The sequence below is a fragment of the Vanellus vanellus genome (assembly GCF_965231255.1).
Source record: "Vanellus vanellus genome assembly, chromosome: 6".
Lineage (NCBI taxonomy): Eukaryota > Metazoa > Chordata > Aves > Charadriiformes > Charadriidae > Vanellus > Vanellus vanellus.
This window is the reverse complement of record NC_138911.1, coordinates 22,295,788-22,321,265: the sequence shown is the minus strand read 5'-3', so window position 1 is coordinate 22,321,265 and position 25,478 is coordinate 22,295,788. Positions and strand designations below refer to the sequence as shown.

The 25,478-nt window shown below is 42.5% G+C and overlaps 1 protein-coding gene across 3 annotated transcripts in view; it reads left to right on the top strand.

Moving 5' to 3' along the window:
- The window catches only part of PAMR1 (peptidase domain containing associated with muscle regeneration 1), a gene marked incomplete at its 3' end in the record, with an annotated part of 50,491 nt that extends 38,017 nt beyond the window's left edge, over nt 1-12,474 (top strand). The window contains exons 6-11 of one of the 3 annotated variants that reach the window (XM_082484968.1): nt 1,690-1,860; nt 4,498-4,710; nt 6,328-6,394; nt 8,534-8,766; nt 10,174-10,469; nt 11,938-12,474. In XM_082484968.1, coding sequence (XP_082341094.1) covers nt 1,690-1,860; nt 4,498-4,710; nt 6,328-6,394; nt 8,534-8,766; nt 10,174-10,469; nt 11,938-12,474 — 1,517 coding nt within the window. Of the gene's footprint in view, nt 1-1,659; nt 1,861-4,497; nt 4,711-6,327; nt 6,395-8,533; nt 8,767-10,173; nt 10,470-11,937 lie in introns of those variants that run through there. The other 2 variants (XM_082484967.1, XR_014269300.1) reach the window with 2 other exon arrangements.
- Between the last annotated feature and the right edge of the window lie 13,004 nt (nt 12,475-25,478).

Here is a 25,478-nt window from a genome sequence, read left to right as displayed (position 1 = left end):
TCTCTAATGCTTAAATGTTAGACAGTTTTTCTTTCAAAGACATGGGTTTATTAGTGCACAAATGATTCTGCCAAGTCATTGTTTGATGATTATAGTAATCTGTAAAATGAGGGGGATTTCTGTGGAGCCTTTTTCTTGCAAATGCTGTTGCTTTAGGGATGTTACTCAAGAATCTCTTCCTTATATGAATAATTGGATGGTCCACAATCCATATAAATAGATGCATTCATGTGTCTTCTGTGTAAGGATTTACAGGGCTGAGGCTTTAGAAAAGCTTTTCTTCTGGAAGTGTAAAGATCAAAGTTTGGCTGTAAGTTAGCAAGCAACTAGCTACAAGGCAAAACAGAAAAAGTCAAATTCTAAAAGCATAAATTAGGCATGATTTCTTCAGCATTCATCTTTCTGTCTTCAGTGGAAGATAGGTAAAAGATTCATAGGCATATCGGAATCTTGCACTGTATCCTTTCCTATGCAGTTTTCCACAGTAAATGGCCAGGCAAAGCCTAAGACACACAGAGAGATGAAAGCCTGTGTTTCCCACGTTGTTGTAATTTCTATATACAGAAATACATCCATATATTTTCTACATACAGAAAATTGGTGACTTGCAGAAGGTGAATAGGGCATGGACATTCTCTGTCTCTCACAGCAGAGAAAGTAGAGCATTAAATGAAATTATCAGATGGCAGGCTAAAAACCAAACTAAAGAAGGCAGTATATTTTTCACACAACACTTAGTCTGTAGAACTCATTGCCACAGGATATTGTGGACATCAAGTGTGTAGATGAGTTTAGAAAATACTTAGATGAATTAATGTTAAAAAAAAATCACCAAGTTATGTTATATCAAAAATACCATTGTAGTTCATCTAGTCCTTGAGCCCCAGATTGCTGAATGCTGCCAGAATATGCCAGGGAAGTATTCTATATGCTTGTTCTGGTTTTATATTCCTTGCATCAAATCTACTGTTTACCACTGTTGAAGACAGGTTTCTGTGCTGGATGGACCTTTGTTCTGATTTAGTATGCCTGGTTTGATGCTTCCAGAGAAACTTTCCTTATGATGTTTAATCTAATATTTACTATTTGCAGTAATTAAATAGACCATTGTCTGTAAGTATTTTCCCAATAGAGCAAACCCTGTGGAAAGGGTAAATATCACAGTTTGGTAAATATGAAGGTTCCTTCTTAATGTCATTATGATAATGTTGATCTACACAAATAATGATGCTTTAATATTTCAGTGAGGTTATCTGAAAAAACTATATAAAGATTGAAAGAAGAATTTGAAAGAATTTCAATATAAGGCTTTTAAGGATCTAAATTTTTTCTTGACCAAGCACGGTAGTTCATTAAAAACCCCTGTTAAGATGGAAAGTGCCTCAAGTACTAGTATTTTGAGCAAGTGAGCCCTAATGATACAAACATCTATGCACATGATCACTTAATACTTCTGAGTAATCCTATTGAACCGAATGGATCTAGATATGTTTTGAAAAGTGGGGTATATGTAAGTGTGTGTAGAACTGACATCTAAACAACTTTCTAAAGATCAGCATATACCTGTCTTGTAATTTTGACTCCTGTGCCCATTTTAATTGGTTTTTCAATGTTCTAAATAAAGAATCATCCTAACACAGTCCTGTTTTTGTAATAAAGTGGATTTTTTTGAAATATCTGAACTGTCAGTGGTGATGTGTAGGACTCCAGGTGCTCCTGCTCATGGTATTGTGGAAGGAGATGACTTTAAATACGGGGCCCAGGTTTACTTCAAGTGCAACGCAGGTTACAGCTTAAAAGGCAGCCGTGTTGCCTACTGTCAGCTTGATGGGATTTGGTCAACACATCATCCTGAATGTGGTAAGGTCACTTTAAGTTTTGATTCTTATCAAATGTTTCGGCCAATGTATTCACATGAAACTAGAATATCCAAATCTGACTTGAAATTTGGTAGATCTGTGGCTTAACATGATGTTCTTTTGTCTTCACATCTTTAAGAAGCAGTAGGGATTCTTATTTTATTCTGCTGGACCCCAAGCCTACAAGAATTGCTTATATAAAGCTCTGGCTGCAACATCAAATGACTGAAAAATAATTTCCTCAAAGACTTTAGGCATGCTTCCTTCTTACACACAGACTGAAAATGTCTAGGATCAAAACCAAGTGAGGGACATATTGTGCAACAATGAATAGCGACTTCCATTAGTATGTACCTCTGATACCTTCTCTGCAGAAGTCTGGTGCACTCTGTTGAAGTGATTAGGGGCTTACTGCCTGAAGACTAGACTCTTATTTGAACAGAATTTCCATCCTAGAGAAAAATTGATAAAAGAGAAACTTTCATTCATTCCGGCTGTGCAAGTTGGCATGCCTACCATTCACATTGACTCAGCTGTGAAATTCCAAGTCCCTTCTTCTCATCCAAAGAGACTTTTTCTTTAGCTGTTTTGTATTACACAATTTATTACCATATTCCAGAATAATTTGTATCAATTGGAAAAGTGCTTTCACAAGTGTATTATGGCAAACTATGTAAATTTGGGAGGGAGTATTGTGAAACAGCTGTATATAAGTTCATCTGAAAGAGCAAGCAATAGGCATTCTTCTACCTAGACAGAATGTCTCCAGTTGCAGTAAATGTAATATCCGGACTGTGCCAACATCCCCGCTGCATGATGTCCCTGGCTAAAGGTCTATTCAAAGATCTGTCTCTAGACTGGGCAGTTACTGAAGTGCTAGGTGGTGTAATTTGGGTCTCTCCTTCCCAGATGTTTTCTCTTTGTTTTTATCCATCAAAAAAGTCATAACCCTGAGTTTAGGGAAGAAGAGAATTACTGGTCAAGTTACTGATAGACACAGGATTAAATAAGAGAAGACTTTCATTGACGTATTTGGCCAAGCTGAGGTACATTTGGAAATATGCACTCTGCTCATCAGATGATGCCTTTAGGCTAGATATCGGTGCAGAAAGCATTATATTCTGGGTGATTCCCTGTAGTCTTTCGCTCCTATCAAGTTAACAGTCACGCGTGGTTCGCATGTGAGAGAGCTTGCGAGGTACAGAAAAGAAAAATGGAGCCAAATTAAAATGACACAGAGCTCTGCTTCTCCCTTTCTCCTGGTTGAGAGGAAGTTCAGATGAATATCACTCATGTGGAAAAGTGTTTAAGTACATATATAACCTTCAGCATATGCTAAAATCCAGTGTTGATAAAGAAAGCACTGAAATATATGCTTAGCTTATATTATATGCTCAATGACAAGAACATATGCTCTCATTGAACTTGTACTGTTACAGTTAGCTATGTACTTACATGCTTTGCTGAGTTGGGCTCTGTCTCGTGACATGAGGATATGGGAACAGGACAGGGCCATACATATGCACTGTTACTGTGTTGATTTCACAGGGATTTAAATACATGTTTAAGTGCTTTTATGTTGGTGCTTTTGTGAAGTGAGGCTCAGCAGGCAGCTGAGTCTGAAGCAATGACATGAAGAGATCATTTCTGGTGAACTGATACGTCTCAGTCTTCTCAGCCCTCCATAAGCAGAGCAGCACCAACACTAGTTATCTAAACTAGACGTTCACTGGTTATCATGCAATGAGACATCAGACAGAGGAATAAAACAGAATTGCATGTTATTGTCAGCCCGACAAGAAAACAGAGATGAAATCCAAAGGAGGGGAAAAAAAGTACCTTTTCAGATGTTAAATAGAAAGAGCAGAGGAGTGAACAATACAGTGAAAATAATTTATTAGCATCACAAAGGGAATACTGTCACCCGGATTTAGGCCGAAAATTTAAGTTTATTGAGAGAAAAAACACAACAACAATTAAAAAGAAGGGGGAAATATTGGGAAGGAGGAATTAAAAGAGGTTTTAAAGGCAGATCCTAGCATGAGTAAGCTTTCCATATTAAATTTTTAGTATCAGTAAATATATATTTGTATGTTCTCTTTCAATTCCCTTAATTTCCTGGGTTATTGAGATCTCTTTCTCAATGCTAAGAAACTAAAATGCAACCAAACATAGAAGCAAAATTAAATAATCTAGTTTTATTATCCAAGTCCAGTGAAGTATTGAAAGTACAGAAAAGGGAAAAGAATCCCAGGGGCCTGTTTCCTGCAAATAGTTTAAGTGCATCCTTTTATGCTCTTGAAGTAGCCCTGTTAATGGTAATGGGACATTAACATCATCTAAAATCAAGGTTCTTTTTCAGGATCGTCACATACGATTTAAGGTCTTTTTAACAGTTTGAGAATCTCATGCTTCAGTGAAGACTAAAGTGTGTATTATAAACAGACATAGTATATTATAATTTCTTATTTAATATTTGATATTTTCAGACAGAGATCCCAGATGGGTCTTAAAAAGGCATATTTAATAAAGTATAGATTGTGTAGTACCATCTGAATGAAATGCCAAGCAATCTGATGAGTGAAAATAATGCTGTGAACTTAATAAAATGGTTACTATTTTTTTCCCCTATCATTAGTTCTGGATGAAAAAAACTGCTCAGATCCTGGTGGCCCACTCAATGGCTACAGAAGAGTAGTAGAAGATACTGGGCTCTTGAATGGACGCTATGCAAAAATTGGCACAGTCATTGCTTTCTTTTGTAACAACTCATATGTTCTTAGTGGGAATGAACAGAGGACCTGCCAAGATGATGGAGAATGGTCAGGGAAACAGCCAATCTGCATAAAAGGTAGTTTACAGTCTTTTTTACCACAACTCACAAAAGCTGCTATGGTTTTACTGGAGTTTGTTTTATATAATTTGCACTTGCCAAACAATCATTTTTGCTAAGAATAAACTGTCTGCCTGACACCTGATACTGAGATTGGTAGTTTGTGAGCTTTACTGGCTGCTGAACTCAGCCAGAGAAGATGCCAGTGATTCCAGAAGATGTTTCCATCTTTAAAATGGAAAGGAATGTTCCCTAAGACCCTTATTACCCTCATTCTAGGATCAAACCCATGTAAGATCAAAATCAAAGAAGATGAGGAGGGAACTGAAATCGAAGAAAATAATTGTCTATTCAGAGTTGCTGTCATAGGGCCCAGCTCTCCTCTCACAATCTTTTTAAGTCAATGGGACCAGTCATGAGTGTAAAAGGCCAAGCCTGCAGACTGCAGCCTTGGAGGTTTGGTTCAGAAAACCACTTGAGGACATGCTTAAACTATCTGTATTCATCAAAACACTGAAACACATCTTTAAATACTTTGCTAGAAAGGGAATTATGCTGTTGACCTGGAGCTACTCTAAGCATGTCTGAAACCCTGAATGAATGAATGAATTTGGGCGGGGGAACTGCCAAATTCATTTTCCCAAAGCAATTGTTTGACACATATTTTAATGGAGTTTTTTTAAGTTTTAGTAAAGATAATATAAGGAAATTTGTCTGTCCCCTGGGGAATTTGCTTTATTCTGTTATTTTAGATGGAAATATTCTCTCTGTGAAGCATATAATCATCTGTGGAAAGCATCTTCATTGGCGATAATCATTTTTGGAAAGCATCTTTATTGATGTTAACTTTGATAGTGACATAAAGGTTAACATATACAGTAATCACGAAGAGCTAGATATTGTTAAATCCCACAGAACACAAGTGCTCACATACACAGATAAAATCCACCCTGCAAGATTCCTTTGCTTCCACTGTGTGCTGCAGGAAGGAAATCCTGGCAGAGTTATTTGAACTGAGAAACCTGAATATTTTATCTTACTCTTAAAGTAAATAAACTGAATATGCAAAATTAGAAATCCTGGATCTCCCTTCTGTTATTTTGTGCATATTCAGGTAACTCTGAGGTGTTCCTTTGAATCAGTCTCCAGCTCCTTCCAATGGGTGCACAAGCAAACAGATTCTTAGAAATCTGTAGCATCCTGCAGCCTTTCTCTGTATGCCAAGTTACTGGGATTAGTTGTGTGTGGCTACACAGATGGAAATTAAGTATTTTTTATATAAATCCATTATTGCAAAAGTTTGCTCAGATTCCAAACCATCAGCTGTAGTGGTGTAAATCTGGCATTCAGACACACTGATGGACAAATCTTCCTCCATGGTTGAAAGTTCCAGTGTAGAAGACACTCAGTTGCTTCCACTCTTGTAAATGCAATAGATCTGGCAATCTGTGGGGAAGTTTTATTCCAAGGCTCAAAGATTTAGGGCCTATCTTTATTTTAATGCATGTAATTTACTGCCTCTTTTCTTAATCCAGTCACTATAGCTAGTGAGAGGAAAGAGTGGAAATGTGTATGAACCATAACACTTAAGCTGTGAATGCGGAAAAGTACTGTGCAACATTATATTTTTTCTAGCCTGCAGAGAGCCAAAGATCTCTGACCTGGTGAGACAGAAAGTGCTTCCAATGCAGGTTCAGTCAAGGTGAGAATGCAATATCTCAACTACAGTTTAAAGAAAAAATGTGATTGCTTTTCCCCTCCTCTCCTTTCCACCCTGTGTGTTTAGCCTGCCTGAGCAGCCATTCCTACAACTCCACTGATAACCAAGCAATGAGAGCTGCCGGGAGGGGAAGTCTGAGTAAGCACAGATTTGCAAGTTGCTGGAGGCAGCCAGGGAGACATGCACAGTTAGGGATATGCGAACGATTGGACGATGCCAGAATTAGGCTCGCAAGCTTGTGACAGGCTATGAGAACAGTCTGTGAACAGCTCCTTGAGGCTAATGATGTGTCTTAAAATACGAACATGTGCCATCTTACTGAAGAAATGAGTGGGGAGAGCACAAGGAGAGAAGGGGGTGTAGCAATGTAATCTTCTCCCACTAAGTTTCACCATCAAAACCAATATAGCACAATTGACATAAAGTTGGGTTTGAGGTGGGCATATGGGAGAGGAGGAAATAGAGTAGGAGGGGAAAAGGAATGAAAGATTGGACCCTATTGGGGCTTACCCTTCTGCTGATTTCTGGAAATAAACCCAATCTGAATTAGTTATGCTGCAAGGTTCAGGTTCATTTTTGTCCAAGTAGAATTTCTCATTTCAGGGTATTTTTTTCTTCAGTATATGATTCATTTATTTTTAGATGCAGTGCAAGGACTGTCCTCATCTTTGGTCTTAAGAACAGCCATACCAGGTCAGAATAAAGGTCCCGCTCAAGCCAGATCCTGTCTCTGGCAATGACCAGTAGCAGATGCCTAGAGAAGACTTTGGGAACAAGGCAAGCACATACTTCCCAAATACTCTCCCACTCTCCAGCTCTGTGATGTATGATTGTAGAGATGGCCCTGAGAAGGCATTAGGAGGCTTTACTCGCCATCAAGGGATTTTTCTTGCTTAAATTTCTCAATTCACTTTTGAACACAGGTCTTTTTATGCTAAATGTTTCAGATATTAACACTAGCTGTATGACAGTGCATACATGCCACCAGCTCCATAGCATCATGATGGCATCTCATGTTCATGGGTGTTTTTTATCCCTTGAAGTAGGATCTCCATTTCATAGATTAATAGTGAAGTAAAATGTGGATTATGCAATATTGCAAGATCACATGTGAGTAGCGAATGGGACCCTGGCAGTCTAAACATGACCACAGCAGCTCTCATCCTTCTTCCAAAATACATGAAACTTGCCATTGCTCTTGTTCTTAATAACTATTTTCCTTGAGTGCTGTTATGTATTGCCTCACAGATTCTATTGACAGAGGCAGTCTGTGTCTCTCTGTGATCAAAAATGGAATTACCACATGAAAAAAAACATTCTTATGGCTTTTCTGGATGCAGGCAGTACCAAATATCTCAAAGGAAATTAATTTCCTGCTGAATTTTTCAGACATAAATAGTTTTTTCTGTAGATATGCTTTTAAGCATTACAGCAAGGGACATGTTCTAAGTGATGAAGATTTAAGTATGACTGTAGTCAAGCTTATGGTCCATATCTAGGCTGGTGCATATATTTATTTTTTTAATTATGTGCCATGTTTCAGCTAATCAGTACAATTACTAAATGGAAGCTAAGTTATTATTGCAATTATGAAAACTCTGTGGTGAGGCAATTATCTCTGTTAATTGCTAAATCAAGCAACTTTATCAACATGATTTAATCTGAATCAATTCCTAATATTGCCTATTAAAATGTTCACGAAAGAAAAGATGTGCCTAACTCCTCTCTAGTGAGAATTAATTATGGCAATGCCAACTTCCAGTGTAATTTCTTTATTTAAAACCATGGTAACTCAGTTCTTTTGTGAATGGCAAAAACTGTTCCACATTCAGATGCAACTGGTTGCAATCCAGAAACTGTAAAATGAAAAAAAAAGAGACACAAATAGAAAATTTATAAACATATTTGTATATGTGTACATGTATGTGTAAATAAAATAGCTATGATGTAAATAAGGGTATTGCTAAACTATGTTGGAATGATATTTTTGCCTTATTCTTTCACAAGCAAGTTTCATATGCTTTTAAATGATACTTAACACAGCTGGCCATAAAGCTACGGTAATGACCGCTTTTATAATATTGTTATTATTACCTTGTGGTTTTTTGTGCCTTGAAACAGGGAAACGCCTTTGCATCAACTTTACTCATCTGCATTCAGCAAGCAAAAGCTTGAAATCTATCCAACCAAGAAGCCAGCACTTCCATTTGGAGACCTGCCCTCAGGGTACCAGCATCTGCACACTCAGCTTCAGTATGAGTGCATTTCTCCTTTCTACCGACGCCTAGGTAGCAGCAGGAGGACTTGTCTGAAGACAGGAAAATGGAGTGGGAGAGCCCCTGTGTGTATTCCAAGTGAGTTTCCAAGAGGAAAAAAATGCACACCTTTGGGTGGGTGGGGGAACAGGGTGTGTATTCATCTTAGATAATTAGGGAGCCAGCCCCAGCGGTATAGGCTGCCTATGCTTCCAGCTAGGAGATAGAAGCAATAAAGCTTGGAGGTTATATGGCTCTTTCTATCCACCAGTAGAACTTGTGCAGTTCATGGTACAGGGATCAAACTTTAAGCACCGTAATTTGCCATCATTTTTTCTACTCTTTTACTGAGCAAAAGGTGTAGTGAGTTTGTCTCCTGATTTGAAAATGTTTTCCTACTATCACTTCATGTTTTCCTGTATTATTTACTGCAAATGTGATTTTTCTTTCATGTCTATACTTTGGTACACAGCTGACAAAACCATCAAAGTTTAAGCAATAGAATGGAGAATCCACATTTTAAAGAGGCTCTTCCTTTAATATGTCCTGCTAAGGAAGGGTTCATAATGCAAACTGTAAGTCCAGAAAAAATCTTACCCAGAGCTAGTGCACAGAGTAAGTGAGGGTAGGAACATCACAAGATTTGGTACAACCCACTACTGACACCAGGCAAACTGTGAAAAGTAGATCCTAACATCAAGCAAATTCTTACGAGTTCTTGTTTGTGGTTTTGCTTTGAGATAATCTCATGTATTGAAAAGTATTTTGTTCAATCCTTTTCACTGTGGGCATGCACACACTATATCCCAGGAAAAAGAAAATGTCCTAAGGGAAATTAAAAAATGTGACGACATGATGTAACTCTTTCAACTAAAGTAAACCTTTCCTAATACAGTAGATTTTACCCCAGGTCCAAGCCTGCGTATTATATTCCTAGAACAGGGCAGAGCATTTTCTTTTCCCCAGGATGGCTGTTGATTTAGATGCATTTGCTTCAAGGTTCTTGTTGTTCTCATAGGCATGAACTCATCTGTGCTAAGGTCAGTTCTAGGAGATGACCTCACAATTACTCTGTGACTGCCTAGGGTGAGTTTTAGTGCACTGCTGGCTTTATGTTGTTTTATTATAAGCAAGAATCAGGGGTGTTCTTTCAATTTCTTTATTCAGTCATCTCATTATAGTGCGGTTTGATAAGGTTGTCATGAAAATTCACCTGCTACTAAATCGACTAAATCGACTAAATCGTACTAAATCGACATTCCTACTTCAGCCAGGAATTCAGATAATAATGGAAAATTTAAAAGTTTTTTTTTTAAAGCTATATAAAATACTTTTTTATAGTATAATTTTGCAGGTTGGAGCCAGAGGTTAATTAGAAAGCTGTCCCTCATGCTAACCATTGCAGTTTGTTTTCTTTTGGCACATCCTAAGCAGGAATCAAGAGTGATATTCAGATTCTTTGGTGGGGAAAAGGTGTTACCTCATTCTTGGTTCATGTTTCCTCAGTCTGTGGTAAAGCAGAAAACATCACCCTTCAGAAGACGGTGACCTCTACCAGGTGGCCCTGGCAAGCGGCAATCTATAGGACTGCCAACAGGGTAAAGGACAACAGTCTCCGGAAAGGGGCCTGGATCCTTATCTGCAGCGGGGCCCTGGTGAATGAGCGCACCGTGGTGGTGGCAGCTCACTGTGTTACTGACCTGGGCAAGACCATTGTGCTGAAGACAGCAGAGCTCAAGGTGGTTCTGGGGAAGTTCTACAGAGATGATGACAGGGATGAAAAGACCATCCAGAACCTGCGGGTGAGTACATCTGCTGGGAGTGGAAAATGATGAGCACAGACAGATGCTGATCACATCTGTCCTGTATGAGGAGAAAAAGTTTATCCTTTAAGCAATATATTGTTTTACACACTGTTATTTGAAATGCATCTCTAGAGACTCAACTGACAAAACTGTCACGGCTCAAGGAGGGCACATGCTGTAGTTCATTAAATTTTGCTGACACTGTCCAAGTCATATGCTCACCTCCTAACACAGATCACTAAGAAAATAGCTCAGGTTCCATGGGCCATAATGTCTTGAGTGATATTGCCAGAAAAAAAAGTAGAAGAGATGCCAGCTACTGTCAAAAGTGATTAGCATAATTTATGAGGGAAACACTTGTGCTCTAGATCCTGATTTGCTGTCATGAGCGCATTTCACATCTCAACCCCAAGGCTGTACAGCTCTAAACTCAAAAGTTTATGTCTAGCTCCAGCTTCAAAAATAGCACCTCAGATTCATCAGAGTGGTTTGTTCTTTTCAAGTAGAACTAGAAAGGCTGAAGTAAAAATGAGGATAAATACAGTAATTTTGGCTCTATGTGTCTCTTTCGGGGGGGGGGGGGGGATATATGTGAGTTAATTAATGGATTTTATCCAAGAAATCATAGTTAATTTGATCCTGTCCTGACACTCCCCCTCGCCCCTCCTTTTTAGTTTCCATTTCAGCTTTTTCAGACTTTTCCTGTTAAGAAATATATTATTTTTTACAATACTTCTGCAGCATTCTGGAACACACTTCCTATTTTTTGCCTATTTATTAGTTCTCTATTGTTCAACCTCATTTGAAAACGTATACCGCTTTGCCTGGACTGCTTGTTTTTCATTTTCTCTCTTTATTCTTTCTTCTAACTTTGCAGATGAGTTGTTTACTTATATTTGTGAAGCATTTTTGCTACATAGTATGCTTTATCAAAGACATAGTGCTGCTTCTTCAGCTAATGTGTTCTTGTAGTGTTTCATCAAGGTAACTAGCACTAAATGTTTGGCCCCAACATCATGTAATGTATTGCTAGTGTTCCTTTTTGGTGGGAAGATGGCTGCATTTCAATAAGAAGATAACATTTTAATTCAAAGCCCTTCCCCTCCCCCCCCAGCCTTCACATTCCGCAGGCTAAAGATGACATAGCAGGTAAAATCTTTTCAGTAAACAGTGGAAAAACTTGAACTGCACAATAACTCCCCATTTTTCTGAAAATGTCCTGACCGCTTTTCATTAGGAAGAGTTCCATGCAATAAAACCTGTCCTGAAACCCAAGACAAAAAAAAAGTCAGAAGATGCTTGATCTCTTTGCATGTTTCTGATTTGAGTGAGCACTATGGTGAAAGAACAGTTTGAGAGTGTAGTGTAGTGTAAACTAACATGTATTACAGTAGTATGAAAAGAGTGCTGCTGAACTGCCATTGCTATTAACTCTACAATTCTTCCTACTCTGTTTCCTCCCCAGATTTCTGCTATCATAGTGCATCCCAATCATGACCCTATATTACTTGATTCTGACATAGCTATCATAAAACTCTTAGACAAAGCCAGAATCAGCAGTCGTGTTCAACCCATTTGTTTGTCATCGTCTCAAGACTTGACTTCATCCACAGAGGATTTAAAAATAATGGTTACTGGATGGAAGCTATTGGCTGACATTAAAGATCCCGGATACAAGAATGACACAATCCGCATGGGAGCTGTTCGGATGGTGGATTCACTGTTGTGTGAGCAACAGTATGAGGATAATGGAATACAAGTCAGCATCACTGACAGCATGTTCTGTGCCAAACAAGACCACACAGCCTTTTCTAATATCTGCCCTGCTGAGACTGGCGGGATTGCAGCCATAACTTTGCCAGGAAAAGCATCTCCTGAGCTAAGGTGGCACCTGATGGGATTAGTGAGCTGGGGTTATGATAAAACTTGCAGATTAGAACTCTACAGTGGCTACACCAAAGCTCTTCTCTTCAAAGACTGGATTGAGAAGAACCTGAAATAAAAAGCTGTATCTGCAAATGGCAATTTATAACTCTCATAAATATCTCTCTCAGTCTCTGCTGCTTTAGGCTTCTCATCCCAGTGATGAGCCACGTCTGGGACAAGATTAAGGCAGACAGCCTGGTACTTTGTCCTAGGATCAGATGTTCCATCAGGCTACTTTTACTTAACCCATGACAGTGGGTCTTAGTGCATGAGAAGTTTTGCCATATTTAGCCTGTCTCTCCTGGTGAGAGTATGATGCTCTGCTCCTGAGTCTGACATACAGAAACAGGACAGCAAATTCTGACTGAGATTAATCTGTAGTGTGGAGTCCCCTAGAGAAATCGACGGCTAGCCTCTCCCAAAGATCTGTGTGACTGAGCAGATAAGGAGGCTGGAAAGACTAGCCTGAGTTCATAACAATGAATGAGCTTGTTACGGTATGTGCTGTCTGTATCGCCATAGTACAATGTAATCTTTTCCCCTTCCAAGTACTTTACACATTTAAATAAACCATGGTTTGTTTTTTTTTTTTTTTTTTAACCTACATACCTATGTCTGATGTCATTTAGATTCCTTGTTGCTTTATCTGTGTCACACTCTAAGGACTCTCTACTGCCCTTGTCTGTTTGCGTGTGACTCTCACTTGGGACTCTTCAGGCACACTGAAAGGCAGAACTAGCATAAAATTCAATTACTACATAAACAAGAATTTTTTTTTTCTTAGTACATCCAGTGCTGCTGTTGTTGTCCATGAACCATTGCCATGAAATGTACAGGGGAGTTCTCTCCCACCTTGTATTCTGAACAGATGAAAACCTGAAACATACTTTAAAAAATAATTTTGCATGTGGATTATTTCAAAGACCTAGGAAAACCTCAGAAAAACTTCTGGTTTCCATCAGTTCACATATTTTTGTGGCAGAACAACTCCTCTGTATCTCTTTGGGGTTAAGAATAACATCTAGGTCTCACACTTAGCAGAGGCTTTTCTTGACTAGACAGTTTGACATCAAAGTATAAGATTCTCCCACTGGGCATGTTGTCCGGTGAAGAGACTTCGGTCTCCTCATGGTCCTTAATCACTGCCCTTTCACTAAACCATTCTCTGTTCAGCTGTGGCTAAAGGCTAGAGATAAGCCCTAGAAAAAGTTGGGGAGGAGGGACAGGGGAACATCTCCCATTGGCGATGACTCCTACTTAAGTCATCTATGACACCCTGGAATTTGTAGGACCTCCAAATTATTACAGTGCCCAAAACAGCTCACAGCAATAGTTGGATGTGAAGGCTGGGGATCTGATGGAAAGGACTTAGTACTCTCATGAAGAAGGACTCAGATCCTGCAGTTGTGTTCTGCCTAGCGTATTGCATGGCTATGGCAATTGTAAGCTAACAAGTCTGATTTCAGTTTCTGGTTCTCTCATGCTTTTTAAGAGTTTCTTAGCACTCAGTAGTTTCCACCTACTTTTGAATCTGCAAATTGCTGCTAAAAGGGCAACTAGTACTGGATGTCATTCCATGTAATTTATTTTTTGCTTTCCTGGGCCAACTTAATGTGTTATGCTTTTGCACTTTTCTTATTTTCACTGGCAATAGGACCAGGTAATGTTGCTTGAATCAAAAATTTTAAGGGCTACAACCAAAATATACTGCTTCTCTTTATCTTGTTCTTCTGTTTTCTCCTGCCAGGAGATTATGCATGGCTGAAAAACTGCATGGCAACAATAGCAACAAAAATTCTGAATTAAATGTGAAAAATAAGATGTGTTTCATTCCTCTCCTGGGAGGAACACATAGCATTGAATGTGTGGTACTCCCTAAGTGACAGAGGGGTTAGACGAAATTAAGTGACAGTTTTGGAGAAGGACAACCTTGCAAAAAGTCAACATGTGTTTCTTTCTAACATTATCAATGAAGAACAAAATGAGAAAGGAATAGAATTGTTTATTGAAGCCTGGCTTTCCTAGTCAGAGCTCTTCCATGATCACATTAAATGAGAGTCTCTACACTCTAATGGTAAGAGAAATTCTTTTCTGAAATAGAAATCATAAAGGTCTGTGAGCTGTTTTTTTTTCTCAGTTATGGTATTGTGACTGTATTGCTCTCCACAGCATTATTGTTCTCCACTGCTACAACTGAGAGAGAAGAGGCCCTAAAAGGTTTTTTTCTCCCTCTAGGACTTGTCCAGTAGAGATCTGCAAAAGTCTGCATTAATTCCACCTTTAGCCCTCACTCTTCTTTTACTAAAGATGAGCCATGCTGATCTTCTAACTCCTCCTCAGTGCTGAATCCTGTCAGCTATCAGCTATGCTCTAACTCCTCCTCAGTGTTGAATCCTGTCCCCATTTGGCTTCAAACCCCTTACAGACGTGGCAACAAATAGCTGAAAGTTTCTGAACCTGGGCAGCAACAATACAGCTGTTCACTGGCTGTATATCACACAAAAGTGTATTCTTGAAGAGAAACGAAGGAATTAATAGGATGAAAATCACAGGAAGTGGTTGCTACAGCTGTGCGTGCACAGCAGAATTCAACCCTCCTTCTTTTTGCAGTCATGGTGCTCAGAAAGCAAGAAAAAAAAACAGAAGCAAGAAAACAGCCAGGCTTCTCTCAACCCCAGGATTCAGATTTTAGCATAGCTCTTTACAGAAAGAGGAATTAGCTGTAGTGTTTGGTTCTACTTCTGGACCTCAAAGATGTTTGAATCCTAGATTCAATTCTGTCTAAATGCAAACATAATGTTTTATTTCTATTATTGTATAACATATGTATTCATATGTACAGGTGGGCAGTCATATCAACATATCCAAACACCCGTACCATGCCTAGCATTCGTAGAAATTACAAATCAGTTTGTCCATCCTGTCTGGCAGGCTGACCCACGGTAGTTCTGTACTTACAGCCTAAGCACAAGGGTTAACATCTAATGCCAATAATAAGGAAAAACAGGGGATGAATGTTTGAAAAAAACAACCTGTGAGCTGGCATCACTAATCCCTTTGATAGCTAGGATCTCTTTTTAAGATGCAAAACTATTTCAAACATCTCTTTCTAAACAGGTGAGGATCTATGCCACTTGTTGGAGAAAGGGTGTGAAATAGCACAACATGGATAGCAACACATCTTCCTTCTGAGGAAAAGAGCTGTGCATTCTGGAAGGGCCGTAAAGATATTGCTATGAAAAAAAAAAAAAAAAAGGAGAGTAAACCAATCTCTGCATTCTTACTCACTCCAATAGATTTATACTTCTCCCTTTGTATATTTTTGGGGCTCGGGGTGCATTACATTACTTCCAAAAACCAGGGGGCTTAGCTGAAAAATAGCACTGTAAGGAAATGGGCATACTGAAAGTACACGTTCTTCTCAGGCATACCTTCAGTGACTCTAATGGAATTTCCCTGGTAACTTGTTTCCCTTGAAAACCTAAGCCCATGGTAAGATTACAAGAAAAAAATATGTATTTGATTAGGACTAGGGAATGCATTCTAAGCTGCATCCTGCCATTTTCAAGGACAGGTACTGGAATCAGCTTGGTGGCAGGAAAGGCAGAGTGGGGGACTGGGAGCAGTGGGCAGGATCAGGCAGCCTTTGCTCAGATGTGTATCCCCTGCAGTCTCACAGCTCCTTGTCGTGGCAGGGAGCTTCCCGCGTGGCTGCTGGCTTTCCGTGCCACCTCCTTGGTCCAGAGGGAACAGGCTACGGCAGAAATATTTGTTCCCTGTGAAACAGGGCATCAGACTTGGATGGAAAGACAGCACTGAGGTTGGGAGGCAGCGCCTCACCTGGGGGACACTGAAGTGAAGGTGCACAGCAGTGTCTTGACATGGCATGAACAGCCCCTGCCCCAGCAAAGGAGCGAGGAGTGTGGTTACCAAAGGGGTTGAGAGCTGCGTGCCCTATGCTGCAAACATGGCCGGGCTGCAGCTTGCAGGCCAGGCAGTGGGCCGCCAGGCCAGCCTGTGGCTGGTAGCAGGATCTGGAAAACTCCAGCATAAACCGTGCTGTGGTTTCCAAGAGCGATGAGGTGAGGAGGAGGGGTCACACCGTTACATCCCTGTGCCCTCCTGTGAGCCGAGCTGCTGGGAGTGGCCGTCCGACCCTCCCCGCTCTGGAGAGGGGCCTGCCAGGGCCCTCCGCCCGCTTGCCCGACGGCTCCTGCCCCATCACGGCCGGGGCCGCCACAGCGGGACTCACCGCACCCCAGCAGCTGCCGCGAGCACCCCCGCTGCGGCCCCGCCGGCGGGAGGCCCCGCCCGCACCTCAGCCTCCCCCGGCCCCCAGGCCCGCCAGGCCGCGGCCGCGCGTGGCGACCGCCGGCGGGGCGGTGCTGAGGGGCGCGGCGGAGGCGGGCGGTGCGGCGGAGGCGGGCGGTGCAGGTAGGGACGCGGCGCGGGACGAAAGGCGGTCGAGGGCGGTGCGAACGGGCAGAGGGCGCGGGGAAGCGCTGCGGCCACCCGCGGGACGGCGGCCTCTTGCCAGGGCTGCGGCGGCGCATGGCTGGGCCAGGCCCGGCGCGCCCGGGCTCAGCTCGGCTGTCAGGCTGAACCGCGGCCGGGCCTGACCGCCCCCGCCGGGGTCCTGCCGCGCCGGCAGGTGGGGCCTCCGCCGCGGCGCCGCCCCCGCCTTCACGGCAGGGGGCAGCACCGCGCCGCTGCCGGGCCGAGACCGGGCGCCGCGCCCTCTGTGCGACCGGGCCGCGCCCTGCTCGTCCCTGAGGGCGGGCGGCTCTGCTCGTCGCCCGCCACGGCCTTTCAGTCCTGCCGCGACCGACAGTCAGCCCCGGGACGCCCCGGCGAGACAGGACGGCTTTCACGAAGGGCTGAACGGGCCCGGGCACGGCGAGGGGCGGCCGGCCAGCGCCGTGCCGAACCGTGCAGCCACGGGAGGCGGCCGCGGCGGCGTGGCGGGGCAGGTGCCTCGGCTGCGGGGGGCGCGGCCCGTCAGGCAGGGAGGCGGTGGCGTGTCCCTTGGCAGTGCCGGCTGCGAAACTCTTCTCCCGCCGGAGTGCCGGCCCGCTCGACAGAGGACATGAGGGGCGTGAGGTCGCAGCCGGACACCCACGGTGTGTGTGTGTGTGTGTGTGTGTGGGGAGGGGGGGCGGGGAGAATTCGGTCCTTCCCGTCGCTCCCGGCCGGCTCCCCGGAGTCCCGGCGGGCCGTCACGCTGCGGAGGGCCGGGCCTGCCCCGGGGAGGCGGTGGCGGTCTGAGGCGAGCGGGGCAGGTCGCGGTCGGCAGAGTCCGGCCCTCCCCCTGTGAGGGGCTCGCCGTCCCCCCCTCCCCCCCGCTTCTGTCAAGGAGCGGTTGGGGGGATTTATAGGAGTAACAACGGCTCGTGATGTCAGCCCGTGCCTAAAATAGAGAGGGATAGACTGCAAATCCACGGCTCGAGGGCTAAAACCTTCCAATCCAGCCTCAGCCAACACCGCGCCGATGTGAAGTCACCCCCACCTTTCTCACACACACACACACACACACACACACACACACAGGCACCTCACGGAGAGGGGAGGGATCGCAGCCCAGGTGCCAGCGCCTCCTCGCCCCGCCGGCCACTGCTGAGCGGCCGCGGGGCAGCAGCGCCGATCCCCGGGGTGCGGAGAGCCCTCGCTGGGGCGGTGGCGGCGGCGGGGTGGGGGAGAGCCGAGGAGCGGAGCTGCCGGATCCTCACCCTGCGGAGCCCCCAGGATTACAAGGAATTGCCTGCTCCTTCCCAGACGCGAGCGAGGGTTATCCCAAAGAGCCAACCTTCTTCACGCTCTGCTGTCCAAAATAATCCCTTGGACTCTTGAGAAGACAGGGGGGCTTTCGGGACCATGGCATCTACAGAAGGGTGAGGGGGACCGTCTCTTGGGAGGGAGGAACGGGAGGATGGGCGGTGGTGGTCCGGCATTGTGCTTTTGGTAACAGTTTCCTGTCATCTGCTTCATTGTTAATCCTTGCCCCTTGCCATTGCCTAACCAAATAGTTAGGGAGTGAGAGGAACCGAGAAGCAGAGGAGCCCCAGTTAGAAGAGGGAGAGAGAGAGGCAGCGAGGGAAGCCAGAATTTCAATTATGAGCCACTGGAAAGGTTTTGGATTTCCTCACATCACTACTTTATTTAACCCCTGGAGGGCAGATCAAGCTTAAACCACCTGCCTGAAAGAATAGTCCAAGTGAATGGTTAACTCGGAGGTGGACGGGGGAGCAGCCTCCTAAATATAATAATAGTAATCAATAGTTCATAAAGAATTGAGGAGCAGTCCCCCCACTTGCCCCTTAAAAAGGCAACAAATCCAGCTTCTTGAGGGGTTTTCCAATTTTGCAGTTTTGTGCCAAATGCATTACAGTGCTAGCAAGAGAAATGCTGGGAAGGACGAAGGGTTATACAAGAGGCTTTAAAGAAAAGCAACCACAGTTCAGCCCTGGTAGCATCCCTTGGAAGGAAACCTTTCTCCCTACCTGTGACGGGATTTCAAGGATCACTTCATTCCTCTGATGGGGCTGGGGGCTTGTTCAGTTTATAGAGTAACTGGTAGCAGGAAAGAAAAGAAAACGTTTCTTTGATCTCTGGTTGCCCTCTTATAATACTAGCTAGTATTAGACTGCATCTGGTGTGAGCCTCCCCTTTATCCCTGGATGTTGTCAGGTTGTATCAGCATGATCTGCTCTGGATAGGACTGTCTGAGGACAGAGTGCAAAAGGAAGCTCTGTTTATATTGCTTTTGTGTCTCTCATGCTGAAAGACTTGCTGAGCTGATTTAAATAACCTGACACATGTCTGGGAGAGTGTGCACACAAGTGTCCCAGTACCTGGACAAAGGAAGGAACTGACTCTCTGTGGAGTGGCCCCTAAGCAGTTGGCTTGGGAGGAGTGCAAGGTTTAGCAAGTGCAAGTACTAGCTTTGGTTGCTTTACAAAAAGGACAATCCCCCAGGTCTGACAGCAGGCAGATCTGAGGGGCTCTTCTGGCTCTTCACAGGACTGTGACAGAGGTAACTAACTTACCATTTGCTACTGCCTTGCCTTCATGGGGAATTTCTGCTCCAAATTTGTACATACCTGTTTTGGTAGCAGCCCAGCATTTTAATCTGCCCTGTTGCATTTCCTGTGACAATGAAATCACTTAACTAGATACTGTCAACAAATTGGAGCTGCGAGGAAGAAGCTCAGAGATGGAAGAACCAGTCTACATCCGTAGGGTTGCAGCTCTGTCTTCTCTGTCCCTTCTGTATCCTTGGACTACCCCAACTTTTGCTTCTGTCTGGGTGCTTTGGTAACCTACTGTTTTCATTCTGACATAAATTGGCTGCTTGTTTTGGACCAGTGAGGTAGTGTGGGATCTGTTGTGCAAGGGTTTAATAACAGGAGACGTGGTGAGTGGTGGCTGCGTTAGAGGGATTTGTCAGCTTTGGATGAAAGGAGGTTTTAAATGTGTGTAGAAAGAGAGATGCTTTTAAAAGCAGTTAGTTGAACAGGTGGGCTAAAAAAGATCAGAGCAGCAGAAACAAGAAGTCTTCAGTAAATACATACTTTTGCTTTCCTTACTGGACAGAGCTAAATTGCCAGGGTAAGAAAAGAAACAAAAAGTTTAGGCTTTGCTTTCAAACTTTTTAGGAAACTTACCTAGACTAAAACAAGCTGACGCTATTTTGTATGATTCAACTACTTCTTGACAATAGGTGAAGGAGGTGTGGAGAACAAGTTGAGTGGGAAGCATTTCACCCTTTTTACTGGTGCAAACCTCTTCCAAAACTGAATTGTCGTCTTTCCCTCCCCTCAGGTAAAAAGCTGAGGATGGAGATAAGTTTTACACTTTGCCCTAAAGGTCAGCAAACTCAGGCGCCATAAGAATTGTCAGGGAAAGTGAGTACTGATCAGGCCTTGTTCAAGAAAGGCTTTCCACCAGCACCGGCACAGTGGGAAAAAGGTAGCAGAAGGTGCCCGTTGCTGCAAGCAGAGCAGTGTCTCTCAGGCACACACAGGTACATGGAGAAAGACCTGCTTGAGGTGAGGGCAAACTGTATGTGCTCCAGGTTTATGTCTGGTGGCTTTTGGGATGTTCAGATAGATACGTTAGTCAAGATCTGAAGTATATAAAGGCTTTATTTTGTTGTGATAGACCTACTCTAACCACAGTTGTTTTTTCCAGTGTTATTTCTCCTCTAACAGGGGAGCTTACATAAAATCTCCCAAAGTGGGGATGTCAGGAGTGTGACAGGATACTTGGCAAGTAACAAAAGGCCCCAATATATACACAGAAGAAGGCAAATCTGTATTCCATTGTTAAGAAGTAGTGGTCACTTTGAGCCAGGATTTGCTAGGAAAAATTTCCTTGGCTGCGCCTTTCCAGTCATTTTTTTCTTTTAATGTCCTATTTGGTTAAGCTTATCCATGCGTGGAAATTTGCTGCCCAAAACTTTCTGTTCCAAGAGGATGGTGGACAAAGGGAAACTTCAATCAGTTGAAAATGAGAAAGGAAATGTTCTCCAACATGGCAAAATCAGACCCATGTGTCCTCTGGGTCTACCTTGCTGTAGTTCCAGCTAGTGGGGCTTTGGCTTACTGTTGAATACTCTGTGTCTTGACAACTAGTCTTCCTTTCACAAAAGCAGATCTTATTATCAAGATAGATTTTTGGTGTTTAGCTGGTACTGAAAATGGAAGATAGCTCTTTCAAGGAAGAAAGGCTACAACCAAGTATTGATACTGTTCAGGGTTATTTGTTTTTATGTTCTCTGTTTAAACGTCCTCTGCTGGCCATGACTGCAGACAGGGTGCTGCTGGGAGAAGTGGCCTTCTGATCTATGCCAGCATCACCTTTCGTGAGACCTTAGTGTGATTTAAAGATCCAATGACATTAACTCATGTTCACAGATGGTGGTGTCTGGCACAGGGCTCAGTATGTGGTAGGTTGAACCTATGGAGACTTACCATAGCAGAGCATTTAAGCATTTCCTTTGCTTTTACTGGGTCTGAAAGGACCTCAAGGTTAAATGAGATTGACTCTGATCCAATTGATGCCCATGCTTGCCTTCAGACCTTTGAGAAGAGTCCTAAACACCTTGCTTCTCATGGTTTTGTTATGGTCTCATCTCTCTTTTTAGTGTTACTGTTTCAAAAGGGAAGAAATGCAATACCTTGCTACTGTTTTGTTTTCTGGGGGGGATTTTTTTTTTTTTTTTTAAAGAACACATTTGTGTAACTTAGAGATAGGTTCTAGGTATTAAATCAGCATAAGACTTTGTAAGTTAGATATTAAATCTTGAGTGTTTAAATTATTTATCTATTTGTGTGATGCTGTTTTAGATACTCTAAAAATCTAGAGATGCATTTGTATTTTGTATGCCTTTGAAGAGTGGGAGTTTCAGGTGTGAAGTTTGGGGTTGGGTCTGTTCCTTCAAGAATACAGCCACTAGGAGACACTATCGCTGCATTTATAGTAGTTAATTAAACAGAGGCAGAGCAGGTGCCTGAGCCGGGAGCTCAATGCTCTGTGTGCAGGTCAGCCTCAGAGCAGTCTCACCATGGCTTTGGCCAGGCAGCCCTCTCCCAGTTCACAAGCATGGTTAGGGGGTCAGCGTGGGCTAGTGGCCGTTCCCAGTGGGTATTTTGGATGTGATCACCATATTTTGGAGAGTTTAATAATACTGTTGTGGGCTCTTCCATTTCCAGTGGTCTTGGTGCTAGAGAACAGTCCCAGGGCTTGTTTAAACAACAGAGATGTTACCTTTATGGATACAAGTCTGTGTGTGCCTGTGTGTTTGCACCCTGCTACAAAATAAATCTAGCAAAGTGGAATAGTAATCTGAAACATTATTATGTTTGAAAATACAGAAGTCTAGGTAATTGCTTAGCGTCGTGATTGATTAGTGAAATAGTTGTAAGAAGTGCTTCACAATTTTATGTACGCTTAATATAAGTGGTGTTTATGTAATATGAAATGGCACGTATGCAGAGCTGCCATTCTGTTTAGAGTAGCAGATACACTGCGTGCAAGCTACAGAGATCCCTGTCTTGATATTTGACTGTATCAATATCTCACTTAACAGGAAAAAAAACAACCCCAAAACAACCACAAAAGCCCAGCTGTTGTCCTATCCTCTTCTCCAAACTTGAGAGTTCCTACATTCTTCTATAGATACTCTGTCTTCATCCCAAGCTTCACTGTCTCTGAAGCTACAATTCCGTTGTCATGCATATGGTTTGTCTGTATTACCTGATCACCAAACAATATGAATTTGGTATGATTTGATTTCTTTAAAATTAGCCACAGCATATAATATGGAACTTACACAGGTTTTATACTAGCTGTAGAAAGATGATTATTAGTCAATTCAACATAAAGTTTACACAGGAGGCACAAATAATAAATACTTTACCTGGCATCAAGCCTTGTGGATGCAAGTTAACCTGTCAACATTTTTTGAACATATTTGAACCTTAAGAATTAATTTATTATACAGGATTAGTGTTTTAGTCAAGTGGCTGTGGTGGTTTTGGATCTTAGAGTAGGAGTCCTAAAGCCATTTGCTGCATTGTCAAGACAGAGCCTGAATGGGAGACTGCCAGCATGTGTTATACACCTAGCCCAGAGACAATGGGACACACCTAGGTGAGTTTGAAAAACTTGCTTTGCATTTCATGGTAGGGTTTGGGCACCTATATGGAAGAGTGGTTTTTCAGGATCTTCCACAATGTGTACAGCAAGCACACCACAGATTTCTTGTCATCTGAGTTTTTACACTGTAATTTACCCACAAAGTTCCTCTGAATGGAAACTTGATGAAATGTGCTGACACAAATGTTTTGATGCTTCAGAGGATAAAATCCTCCAAGTGCTCTCACTGTTATTTTTATGCAGGATTTGAACAGCACCGACTCAGGATGGATATATTTTACCCTATGTTCTTTCTCAGACATTTTGTGGAACAGATGCAGTGGATGTAGCCTGTTAATTAGACATATCAGCTCGGGCTCTGACCTCATTTCACTGTTGTTGATTGCAAATCTCTCATCAATTTCAGTAAAATAGAATTACTCTCCACAGAAGATAATACCATGACACTCATGCTCCTTAAAACTATCTGATGACACGGTAGTTCTCATGGCTTCAACCTTCAGTTTGGCCTTGAGCTACACTTTCAAAAAGAAGTTGTCACCTAGACATTAACTCAATTTTTCTACATATCCAGATCCTTATATAGACACACAAGAATTAAAATACTTATAAAGTCTACAGGGACTTACTTATTCTGAACTGTTTGGAAAAAAGCGGGTTATAGTAATGGATTAGATATACAAAGGCTAAAGGGAGATGGGTGCTTCCTTAAAAAATGGCTAAAGTTTTCAAAAGTCTTGCCTTACCATAGCTTTCCATGAGATAAACACATATGTACTCCCTCCTCCATGAACATATATGCAGCTGTCTATGTACAATACCCTAAGAACTCAGTATACAAAGCAGTACTGTATTTCTATACTAGCAAATTACTGCATATAATTTTTCTTCTTCATCTTCCTGTTTCCCCTTGATCTCCAGGCTATCCCAACCAAGATTGCAAATAACTAGATTTGTGAGCAGTGTTTAAAGGGTCACAGTTTTTTAGTGAAAAAAGGATGTCATTAAAGCTCCGTCCTGTTTCACCTGCGTAGCAGTGTGGTTGGTACGTGTGTTCCTTCTCAGTGTACGCGACATTGGGAGCGCAGGGGCTATGTATGCAGGGGGATGCAGAGCCCACACTAACCCTATGAAAGTGTGCTTTTATATATTTAATCCTACTTCTATATTAATTTCAAAGCCTCTCAGTGTACTTAAAGCTTTAAGACAATTAGCTACAATACATGTCTCAGTGCTTGGGAAAGATAACAGACTGGGTTCAAAGATCATCACGTTTTCTAACTTTCATCTAGAACTTATTTGATCCTGTGTAAGCAATTCCAAATTGGGGATCCTTACAAGGACGAAGAAAAAAGAACCAAGGCATAAAAGAATTAAGGAACACTCCTGCTAATTACAGGCATCTTTAGGAGAACAGCGTGAAATTCACAAACCCACAATATTTCAGGTTCACTGACATGTCTAAGAAATTGAATTCATTCAAGTGTTTTAAAGAAAAGAAGGTGGAAGGGGAATTTAAAAATGAAAAAAAATCTAATTTTTACTTTTCAAAAATAAATGCCTAGTTTCAGCTGAAACATTTTCATTTCAAACCCAAAGGTCAATGAAGAAAGGAAGACTAAAATTAAATGGTAGGGGCTCCAATACAAAGGAAAACACTTCAGTGTGTATTAAGGAAACAGTTTGGATTGAATAAAACACTATTTGTCTTTTTTTGTTTTGGTTTTTTTTTTAAGTTTTGCTGATGAACTCGAAATGTATCTTTTATAGTGTGACTGCGACTGATCTATTTCTTGACACCAGGTGAAAAAAACAGTAATTTTTCCAGCCTGCTTTGTGCTCTGTAGCCTTTTTTACTGCTTACTCAACATGTAAGTTGAACCCTGGGCTATTTCTGTAGGCATTTAAATTTATGTAGAATCAGAATCATAGAATAGTTTGGGTTGGAAGGGACCTTTAAAGATCATCTTCCAACCTGACCTTAAATGTTTCCAGGGATGGTGCATCTACCACCTCTCTGGGCAACCTGTTCCAGTGTTTCACCACCCTCAGCATAAAACATTTCTTCCATCTAATCTGAATATCCCCTCCTTTAATTTAAAACCATTCCCCCTTGTGCTGTTGCTGCAGGCCCTGCTAAAAAGTCTGTCTCCACCTTTCTTATAAGCCCCCTTTAAGTATTGAAGGCTTCAATAAAGTCTCCCCGGAGCCTTTTCTTCTCCAGGCTGAAAAACCCCAGCTGTCCCAGCCTGTCCTCATAGCAGAGGGGTTCCTTCCCCCAGTCGTTTTTGTTGCCCTCCATTGCACCCTCTCCAACAGGTCTGTGTCTTTCCTGTACTGGGGACACCAGAACTGCACACAGGGCTTCAGGTGGGGTCTCATGAGAGCAGAGCAGAGGGGCAGAATTACTTCCCTCAACCTGCT